At 54.7% G+C, this 11,093-nt stretch overlaps 1 protein-coding gene across 3 annotated transcripts in view; it reads right to left on the bottom strand.

Moving 5' to 3' along the window:
- Positions 1 to 7,669: 7,669 nt before the first annotated feature.
- SDK1 (sidekick cell adhesion molecule 1) overlaps positions 7,670 to 11,093 on the bottom strand; it is a 714,488-nt gene continuing 711,064 nt past the window's right edge. For 2 of the 3 annotated variants that reach the window (XM_054693671.1, XM_054693672.1), the window contains exon 45: positions 7,670 to 10,697. In XM_054693671.1, the coding sequence (XP_054549646.1) occupies positions 10,461 to 10,697 (237 nt within the window). In that variant the 3' untranslated portion in view covers positions 7,670 to 10,460. The remainder of the gene's footprint in view (positions 10,698 to 11,093) is intronic. The other variant, XR_008551224.1, reaches the window with a different exon arrangement.

Below are 11,093 nucleotides of genomic sequence, written 5' to 3'. Positions count from 1 at the left end.
TGTGGGATGGTGACTGACTGCTAAAGATACAGGATTTCTTTCTCGGATCATAAAAACATTTGAACTTGAATAAAATAAAGTAAATGTACTTGGAACCGTTGACTTACGCACCTGAAGCTGGGGAACGCGGTGGTGTGGCCTCTAAGTCATTCCGCAGGAAGGCAGCGAGGAGGAAGCCGCAGGCCGCCGCTGTGCTTGACCTCGGCTGTAGTTGGACAGCTTGACCTCGGCTCCTGACCTGGCAGCACTTTACCGGTCCCCCTGGACAGTTGTTTAGTCTACGTCTGGCTCTCTCTGGAAGATGCAGTAACTTCCCCATGGGACCCACGGAAGCCTCTGCTTCCTCACAAATCCTCAGAATGTTTGTCGTCCAAACCAAACACCAGGGTGTACTATGTCTGGGTTTCTACATGTTTTCTCTGAAGAGCCATGTTTATCATTTGCTTTTCTCTTAAGTCTGTGTTTTGGAAGATTTTATTTATTTAGCAAATTTCATTTACCTTTCCTCAAAGAACGATACGGTTAGTTCCTTCAGGTTTTTGGCAGAAGGCCACTTCTCCACTCTGGTTAAGTGAAACGATACTTAGAGTATTAGTTAAAGTGCTAACAGCCACCCCCCACCACTCACCTCCCGCCCCCCCACAACTCCCTTACCCTAAACTACTTCTATTTCTCTTCTACCCCTCACCAGCAAGCATCCCATGCAATTCACTTCTGGATTGTGGTTATCATTTATTTCTATCTCTTTTTTTAAAAAAAGATTTATTTTATTTATTTATACATGCACTGGGTACAGTCAGAAGCGCGGGAGGGTGAGAGAATTCACCAGAGCCAGAGCGGGGAGCAGAGCAGGCAGAAGGACCGAAGTACACTGCTGAGGGGAGCAGCGGGCGGCAGGAGAGGTCTGCACGCCATGTGGGACCCTCTCTGGTGGCCGGGGAGCAGCTGGGGATTGAACCAGCGCTGCAGAGGCTGCGGGCAGCTTTGCAACCCAGCGCTCAACCGCTGCGCCACCGGGGAGGCCCTATTTCTACCTCTTCTTATTTGAAAATCAAGATGTGGGGGATGTCTTGTCGTGTTCCCCAAAGTGTCCCTAGTACCCGGTACACTGCGAAGGGCTCAACAGTGTTCTGCTGAGTGTGAATGGTTAAGTAATGCTTTGCTTTCCTTTTAATTATTTTTAGAATCGAGTTCAGTAAGAACAATGACCATTTCTGAAGTAGTCTGTATATCCTCATTTTGCAGAGGGGAAAATTGAGTCAAGCCTAAGAACCCACCCGAGATCACGTAGCTCATAAAGAGGGCTCTCGGGTGTGACCCTAGACAGTGGCCTTGGGAGCCCACCCCACAGTGCCATGGGTATGGAGCTGACCCTCAGACTCTCGTGCCAGATGTTATTTCAGCCCAAAACAAAGAAACCTGCACAGCCTAGCAAAGGAGTAGATCGCTAGCATTGTGAAATATTGGAAGTATCTTGAGAAACTCAGGTATTTGTTTGAACCCCTAGAGGGTATGGACGGACCAGGTAAGAAATAACTAAGGGAGAATTATGGCTCCAGAAAACAGAAACGAATACACTGTAACCATCATAATCAGCAGGTGCAGGCCTGGGAGCGGGCGCCTGCCCCAGGTTTTTGAAGCGTCTGGTGCAGGATTTTAGTTCCTGGAGATCATAAACTGGGGAGGCAACCACTTGAAGGCTGTGCCTCTGGGGGACAGAGGTAGTCCCTGAGCACCCTGGACCTGGACAGCCGGCCGTGCCTCAGCGCCCTGTTTCGTCGGCTCCCCTGTGCTGGTTCTGTCCTAAGCCCTGACGCGGCTGACGGGCGGCGAGTCTTCCTTTTTGTCATTGAGATGGGAGTAGGGGGCCTCCCCGGTGGCGCAGCGGTTGAGCGCTGGGTTGCGAAGCTGCCCGCGGCCTCTGCGGCGCCGGTTCAATCCCCGGCTGCTCCCCGGCCACCGGAGGAGGATCCCACATGGTGCGCAGACCTCTCCTGCCACCCGCTGCTCCCCTCAGCAGTGTACTTCGGTCCTTCTGCCTGCTCTGCTCCCCGCTCTGGCTCTGGTGAATTCTCTCACCCTCCCGCGCTTCTGACTATACCCAGTGCATGTATAAACAAAACAAACAAATATAATAAATAAATAAATAAATAAAAACATGCCTCTAATTAAAAAAAAAAAAAAAAAAAAAGAGATGGGAGTAGGATGTCAAAGGAGGGCAGACAACTTGGCTGGTGGTGGATTTGGCAAAAACAACAAGCTCTTTGAGAATAGATGCGGGCACGGGGAGCTGTGATTACATCAGCCTCGTCCAACTGAGAGCTTCCTCCCGCCCGCCATTGACCTTCTTGCTTTCCCAGCTTCTCCGCTAACAGCACCAGGACTCACCGGGGCCTTATTCAGATTCCAGCGTGTCCCCACTATTTACTTTGGGCTGGATTCAGATTTACTCGGAAAGCAATAGGAAATTCAGACACCAGATTTAGTGGTGAATGTCCTCCATGTGATAAAAGACAGTCAGAATTAGAGGTTGCTCAGGCAGGGCGGACGCCGAGGAAGGGATGGAGGGACGGCGTGGCGGAGGAAAGAAGGTGGCAGACAGTTCAGGGGACAGTGGGGCTCAGCTGCCTGATTTCAAGTCACCAGTTAGGAAAGCAAATACAGAAAACTGCAAGATAAATGTGTCACTTTTCAGGACAACTTTGAATGGAAGATGAACAGACCCAAGGAACGAATCGTTAGTCAAAAGAGCATATGTTGCCCCACGTTGAAAGGCTGACCACAGGCTGGTTCCAGGGTGAACTGCTTGAAACCAGGGTTGTGTATTTTGTTGTACATGGGGCAACTTTTCCCCAAAACCCCATAGCCAGGAGAGGGTTGACAGTGCCCTGCGTGTGGCTGGGCGAGGCACTCCCGGCCTCTTTATCCGATCAGTTGCAGATTCTTCCGCTTCTTTCCTCCCGAGGACCCCCAGGTGACCAGGACGAGGAGGTGTCCACCAGCAGGCCACTCTTTCTTACTCAAGGTGCCTGGGACGGCCTCAGGGGTGACAATGGGAACAGAGGATGCTAGTTTTGGAATTGAACCTGCTTTCCCATCCACTTCTGACTCACGCCTCAAAATAACCTGGTGATACGTTACAGAAAAGATCAGACAGGATTAGTGAATTTCCCAGGACCACAGAGCGAGGAAGAGGCCCATCTTCTACAAGTCATGTCCACGTCCAGTGCTCAGGATGCCCAGAGAGGGCAGGCCCTGGGGGCATGGCCGGGGGGGGGCCCACTCAGCCCAGGTGCCCTGGCATAGTGCCACTTTTCTCTTTGTTACTGAAAAGATAATAAATGAGTATATTGAAAAATTCAGTGGTATGAAGCTAGTCTCTCTCCCTTCAGTTCCTCTCCTTCTGGCCCTCCCTAGTGGCAATACTAAATGGCAGTGGGCACCAGATTCATGCTGTCTCCCAGAGCCAGTCTCTGCACATGCCAGCATCTGGTGTGTGCATTGCACATACGCACACACGGGCAGGCAGGCACGCACACAGCAGGAACACACTTACTTTTGCACAAAACAGTTTTATTGGGAGCTTGCTCTGTGTCCACGTATGGAATTTCACCTCGTTCTTTTAAAGAGCCATGTGGGTTCCATGTATGGATGTGGCGCAATGCATCCTCCTGGCGTATGTGGCCTGGTGCCCTGTGTGACGCCAGGCTGTGTGCAGGGCCAGGCCCGCGCGGGGCGCTGAGTGGGTCTATGGAGGGGGTAAGGAAGAGGGGCTCCTGGAGATGCCGGCGAGGCTTCCCTCGCTGGGGGCCCGCATGAGGCTCTCTCTGCCGGCAATGCCCGGGAGGCTGTCTGAGAGGTCGGTTCAGGCTTCTGTCTGGTGTCTCTCACACCTCTCTCTGGAGCGGGAGCCCCCAATTTTCCTGTGCCCGATGATCTTGAAAAATATTCCTGGAGAGGCACAGACCCTCATCTACCTACACTGGGCTCTACTAACTGAATGGGATTTTTTTCCTTCTGGGGTCCCTTTGGGGTGCCATGGGGCTCTCCGGGCCCCAAATCAGCAGGCCACTTTCCCTATCTGCTGGCTAGAGAATTCCACCAAAACATTTTCAGGATGCTTCAGAAATATGAATTTTTTACTCTAATGTTTGAGGCTGGATCAAATTCAACCCTGTAATGTGGTGTTTGCTTAATGACTGCAGAATATTGTCTTATCTGAGGGGAAGCAGGACATGCAAAGACCGCAGAGCCCAAAATTAACAGCTTGGAATTTTCGCCCATGCTGGCTGTTAATTGACTTAAGCCATTTAAAGGAAAAGAGGTTTTGGCAAATCCCAAGGCACTCGCACGAGCAAAGCCATGGACATAGTCAAATCATTTAAAAATACACGTCTGGCGAACCAATCATTTCAGGAAAATAGGCTGTTTGAGCAGAAGGCTTTCAAAGCTTCCGTGGCTCCCGAATAAAGTTTCTGAATACGGTTCTACTGCATCGCAAAACTAAACCCCTAAAACCTAGTTGTGATTGTCATAGACGTCAGCAACCACCTTGTCCAATTTCGGTTTTCTTGGGAAGGAGATAAGGCCAACCTCAAAACCGCTTCTCCCTTGTGGGTCAGGACGATGCGGCATTGAGGGTGGGGGGCAGCGTGCACAGAGCCAGCCCCGCAGATGCGGGGGGGCGGGGGGCGGGTACCGAGCAATGCTGACCCGCACAGGAGGACTCTGCCAGGCTGGGATGTTTAAAACAAGCTCATGATGTTCATGGAACGTTTTGTTTTTTTCTCTGGAAATGCCTCATTTTGCGGCAAAGCTGCCGAGGGCTGACACCCACAGCGCCTGCGATCTAGGCGGCACCAGCTGCGGCCCATCGGTTGTCTTGGCTGGAACCGCCTCACCCTATTGGTTTTCCCCTGGAGAACCCCTGGGGAGCAGCCTCCCAGCAGCCCTTCCAGGGAAAGGGCACAGCCTCTGAGACCGAGGGACTGAGCGGCTTCTCCAGGGGCAAGGAGCGGGTTCTCCTTCAAAGGAGGGGCGCAGTCCTGGGCTAGGTTAAGCAAAGAGAGCTTACTGAGGGGGTGCAGGGAGCTCTCCGAATTGAATCAAGCTTGGAAAATGGCAGGAAGACATGTTGCCCTGGGAAGTCAGGTCATTCATCCAAGGCGCCCCCAGCTTGTTTTTCTGGAGATTCACATTCACGGGGGGGGGGGGGGGGGGGGGGGGGGGGGGGGCTGGGGGGGGAGCACAACCCCAGGAACCTAGCTCGGGCCCCTAAGAAAATGGCCCTTCGGAGGGGTCCTCTGTACATGTCCCTAGGGGTGGAAGCCACGACCCACAGTTGGCCTAAGAGCTATTGGCTGAGTGGCTTCCTAGCAGCCAAAGCCCTGTGAGACCCCCACCCACACTGGGGCCCAGCTCACCTCAGAGGTGCTTTGCTGAGGTGGTGTCTGCTGGCTCCGCCCCTCCTGCCCACCCCTCCCTCTGGCCTAAGGACACTCCCAGGACCTCTAGCTCCTCCAGCCCCAGGCAGCTTTTTTCTCCTGCATTCATCCTCCTTCCTTCCGGTACACCTAGCTGTCACTCAGCAGGACAATGGAGGTTTCTTTTCAGAAGTTCTTCCATTAAGTTTTTAATAATAATAGTATTAGCAATGACAATAGTTATGGCAAGGCTCTCTATAACACGCCAAGTTAACTCACACGCCCTCTGTATCAACACAGGCCAGAATGAATGGGGAAGAGAAAAATCTCTTTCTCCACATTTCCGTGCAGGTGCCAGAGGGTGCGAGGCTTGGCGGTGTTTCTGTCATCTCCAAAGCGAGCTGCTCACAGGTTTGAGAAGAGCTCAGGTGAGAGCAGGTGGCTTCTGGAAGGCAGAGCAATGCAGACGTTCAGGATCTCAGCGCTGTAGCAACCAACCTCCTGGGTATGGCCTGGAGCGCCCCATGAACCCAGCTTGGGGCGCCTAAGAGAATGGCTGTCTGCTGACTGTCTGCTCTGGGGCAAGTGGTTCCCCTTCCTTGTGGGTGTTTCCTCATCTATAAGTGAGGCACTGACTGCACCCCCCCACTGGCTCCTGGTGGAGCTCTATGAATTAACAAATGCAAAGAACGCAGACGGCTGCCCAGCACATGGTTGTCCAACACAAGTCATAAGGCAGCTGCCATTCCCAAATATTGAAAATGTGCAGATTTTCATTTCATATTTAGGGGGGTTGGAATGTAGGTGGACAATGTTGAGAAAAAGAGAGAGAAATGAAGGTATTCTGAAAGGGTGAGGTGGGGACTCATGGCGCCCCCTCTTCTTCAACTGCCCCTCCCCCACCCCGGCAGTGGACACCCCTCCTGGCTGTACCAGGGAATCAGGGACTCCGACTTAGCTGGTCTGGGTGTGGCCTGAGCACCAGGAGTTTTACTCTAAGACACAGCAGGGAGGAGAACCCCCATCCTGAGGCGGCTGGAACCGGAGGAGGAGCGTAAAGCTGCGCCTCCCCAGATGAATCCTGGCACTGCAGCCGCACCTCCTGCCTGTGCCCCCCAGGAAAGGGGGTGACCACCCTTCTTTCTCTTTCACTCAGAGTTCCCCTGAATCTCCAGAGACCCCCCCACTTGGGGGACAACTGCTGTGGAGGGGAGGCAGTTTCTTCTGGCCCTGCACTCTTCCCAGCAAGGCTAAGGGCAGTCTCCCCTCCCGGCACCTATGAAGTCTTTAGGGGGCACAGCCAGTAGCGAGCCTGGCCCTGCCCTGGGTGGTTGCCCTGGGTGGTTGCTGAGCTCTCGGGGACGCTCAGCTTCACCGCCTGCCCCTGGCCACCTGGCTGCCGGCCAGGCCGCTGGGAGCGCTCAGGCCCTCTGAGCTCCCTCCCTCTGCTGTCCAGGCACACTCGCGTGTCAGCAGGAGTGGGTGTGGGGCAGCGGTGTGTGGGGTTCAGCGCAGCACCAGGGTGAAGTTTCAGAGTTTACTTACTTTTATAGCCCTAGAATTCATGAGTCATTTCATCAAAACTTGAAGAAAATCACAGGCCATAAGGAACCAAATGACGTTTTTATTAAAAATTGCACCCATAGCACCTCTCTGTCTTCCTACAGTATTTTTGAAAAGGAGATCGGGTTTTCTGCACAATTCCAGAAAATGTCGCTGGGAAAACCTCAGGACCAACCTAAGCTATTGACAAAGCAGAAGGTGACCTGGAGAGGAACTGAGGGGCGCCTGGGCGGGTTGGCCCCGTCCTTGGACTCCTCCGTGGCTCTCCCGCTCCGGCCTGGGTCCGTGCTACGGGGCTGCTGAAGCGAGGAGAGCCGTGCTCAGACACGCGGACTGACCGCTCACTGGGAGAATAGCTACACTGTGTGTCAAGGACTCGTAAAACTAAGACCATGCGACAAACTTTTATGCAAACACCATGCTTCAGTCCATCGTCACCAGGCGCAAGCACAGGATCAACAGAGGCGAACAGAGTGACCCGCGCCCTCTGGGCTGTCAGAGCTCACGGGGCGAGGCCCAGCACCTGTGCGCAGTGGGACGGGCCCCACATGGCCCTCTGTCACCTTTCTCCGGCTATGACATTTCCTGCGTGCTCCGAAGAGCACCGTAGGGAGGGGCTCGGGGCAGGCGGGGGAGGAGAGGGCTCAGTGGGGGCAATTTGTTAAGAGGGTGGAGGTGTGGGGGGGGGCGGGGGGGGGGGCAAGGCGATGTGCATAAAGCCCACAGGGGGCACAGGGACACCCACAGCTCTGCCCTGAGGGCTCACTTCTCTGGAGACTTGTGCCCTGGGGGCCCTCATGGCGAGCTGAGACCTGCACACCACCCCTGCAGCTCAGACAGAGAGCCTGGCGCCTCCTGCTGCTTCTCTGCACCCCTCGCCTGGAAGGGCAGCTCACCCCACACTCTCCGAGACGAGACGGATGAAGGTCTTCCAGGGAGGACGCGGCTGCTGTTCACTGTGAGGCACCTAAATGCCACGCTCCAGAAGCAGGCGAAGAGAGGACATTTCCCTTGGCCTTGGTAAAGGAAAGGTGGCTTGTCCTTTATTCCAGAACTGAGATTAAAATCCAGTGTCCATTCTCCTATTGTGACTTGTTTTCCCTCCCTAAAGATGAAAGGCGGGGGGTGGACACTTGCCAAAGCCCACAGCGCTCTGGGAAGGAGGCGGCTCTCTTGGGCCAGGGGCCGCGGCGACAGGACGGGGTGAGAATGTTAACAGTCCATCAGCAGCCAGTGCCAGTGCAACCTCGTACAGACAATGCCATACCAAAAAGTTTACTGAAAGTAGAGAGAACACAGGAAATATGAGCCTGAATAAAAAGGTGTCATGTTGTTGTCACAAAAACCCAAAAGCAAAAACACACCTCAAACCGAACTGTCCGCATCCTAGGATGGTCCAGCATTTCCCCATTAGTTAAAGCAATGTCCGTATGGCTTAGGAGGCAGTCAAAGTGCACGGAAGGCAGTGTCTGTCCACGTTTCCACCGATCGCTTGTCTTCCAGGAGTTCCCGCTGCAGCGACGCGGTTTCCTGTCCACTTTGGGGCTGAGGGGAAGGAGGTGGGTCCCCCAGGTGGGTCCTGTGCAGTGGTCGGGACATTAGGGGGTGGGTGGGTGGAGAAATTCTCATGCGAAAGTGGCTTTGGGCAGAGCATCTAAGATTTTTGGTTTAGAATATATTCCCCTCCACTCAGAAAGAGCAGGACAGAAGGCGTGGAAGGAGGGAGGGCAGGGGAGAGAGAAAGAAAGGAGACTTTCCACACTCTTTATTTTTGAAAAAAACTGCAGAGATTTTCCATCCAACACAAAACTCTCCTTGGTCTCCTGGGGCCACATCCAGCAACTGTGAAGGCAGAGGGTCAAGTCACCCCTCCACCCTGGAGGTGCAGGGAGAGGGCCACGCACAGACCATGTGCTCTACTAGTGGCCTCAACACCGCTGGGCCCCACCGTACCCCATCTTTAGGCACTGATCACCTGGGAGGACCCCCCCTGTATCCTGCCTTGCTCCCCTGCGCTTGGGGGATGTAGGTAGAGTGGGTGTGTGTCTTGCTTGGCTACACTCTGGCTGGCCAGAGGGATGTGGGGGCTCGCAGGGTGCCGCACTAACAGCACTTCTGTGACCTCTAGACCTGGGCTCTGAGCTGGGGGACTGACCACCCACACCCCAGCCACCCCAGACCTCTGTTGCAATAATAATGGGATGGGCTGGAGGAGAGCTAGTTTGGACTTTAAACTTTTCAAATTATTTCATGCTATTTTCCTTTTGCTAAAAATGAAAACAAAACCCTAACAATTAAAGGAAAAAAGCTTCCAGAAAACCTGTTAAGGCTAAAAGCTGGCCTCTGAGGGGGGCAGGGACAGCAGCACTGGGGGTTCAAGAAGCAGCGGGAGGCAGACAAGCAGACCTAAGACCGGACTGGGGTGGAGGCCAGTTCCTCACACAGGAGGACCTGGGGGGCGCGCGACTAGGACCTCGTGTTCTCAGAGCTGCTTTGCTTTATTTGGAGACACTGTCGCTTTTCTCATGTACAAAGCTAAATAATTAATAAAAAGGCACCTGGAGACAGCAAAGACTCATTCATTTCATGTGACATCTTTTAAAAAAAGATAAAAAGATTTAAAAAATACTCTGGTTAACAATGCACACTCCGTACACCACCAGCGACTCTGCAAACGCCACTCTGTTTCCTCTCCGGCAGCGTTTGGGCTGCACGGCGTGCTCAGGACAGGAGCGAGCTCGCTAAGGGCCGCTGTGATGGCTTCCGCCGCAGGGGAGGTCTCCTGTCCTGCACTACTGGATTGAAAGAAAGAAAGAAAAACGTCCCGAATATTTCAGCATTGGAAGGACACACCGGGCCGCTGAGCCATCCCAGCGTCAGGAGATGCCCCTTGGTCCCCGCTGGTTGCTAGAAACCTCACAGCTGATTCCCTCGCCTAGAAACTGCTGACAGAACATTCCAGAAATGGATGCAGTGGGTCAGGAAGCACTGAGCCCAGGTCAAACATTCGTTCATCAAACCCCACGCCTGAGCCTGGAGCCCTTGGCCCTGCAGGATGGAGTCGGTGCGCCGGGCCGGAGGCAGAGGAGGCCGAGGGAGGAGGGAGGAGGGCCTGCCTGCGGGAGGGGGGTCTCCCCGCTCCCCCTCCATCTTCCTCGCTGGGCCCCCGGGATGAAGCAGCCCAGGACTGGGAGGTCTGAGGTCTTCCGAAGTCCGGGGTGCCAAGCCATTGCACCAGTGAAATACACCTTCTCGTAAAAAGAAAAGAAAAAAGAAAGAAACCCGCTTCCTGCAGCGATGGTACAAAAAGCCGTTAAAAAAACCTTCTGGATTGAAATCTAGTGTTCACAAGTAGGTAAAATCAGCACGTATCAGAATTTGTTTTTAAACAAAAACTCGGGCTCCGTTAGTGGAGTTGATTGTCTTAACAAAAATAGACTCCAGAGTTCGCCTCCTCCCCCCGGGCGGCCGGGCTCACACGAAGGAGGAGAAGCCGGTGAGGGGAGTCCGGGTGCCGGGGCCGGGGGGCGCGAACACGGCGCTCTGCGTGGTCACCACGGTGTGCAGGTGCGGCCCCGCCTCTCCGCCCGCCACCGCCTCGTACCGGTGCGGGGTGCGGCGCTTCCACGAGTTGTAGTAGGTGGGGTCGCTCATGTAGTGGTTGACGAAGGAGTGCTGCGGGGGCGCGTCCTCGTACTCCGAGTCGGTGGCCTGGGGGGACAGTGGCCGTGTGAGCATGGGGGGGCTGCCGCAGGGGGGGGTCAGGGGGCGCAAGAGGTCACAGGGGAGGACATGGCTCAGAGGTGCACAGGCAGGGGTGGCCAGGGAGGGAGGGTCCTGGGAAGGTGGTGGTCATGGGGGTGATGGTCAGGCAGGGGAAGGCGGCCAAGGGAAGGGTGGGCATGGGTAGCACAAGGTGTGGCCAGGAGGCCGGGCCCCGGGCCGCTGCCTGTCAGCTGTTTCTGCTCTCCTCCTTCCTCCCACCCAGGCCCAAGCCTGCCCACCCTCCATGCAAGGTGCCACAGACCTCCCCAGGCCTGCCCTAGCCAGAGGCCCTGCTGAGCTCAGGTCTGCACACCCACCCCAGCGGGGCGGCGTGCTTTCTCA

Source organism: Talpa occidentalis, unplaced genomic scaffold (assembly GCF_014898055.3).
Source record: "Talpa occidentalis isolate TD23 unplaced genomic scaffold, MPIMG_talOcc4v2.1 talOcc4.12, whole genome shotgun sequence".
Taxonomy (NCBI): Eukaryota; Metazoa; Chordata; class Mammalia; order Eulipotyphla; family Talpidae; genus Talpa; species Talpa occidentalis.
This window is presented reverse-complemented; position numbering and strand designations above follow the sequence as displayed.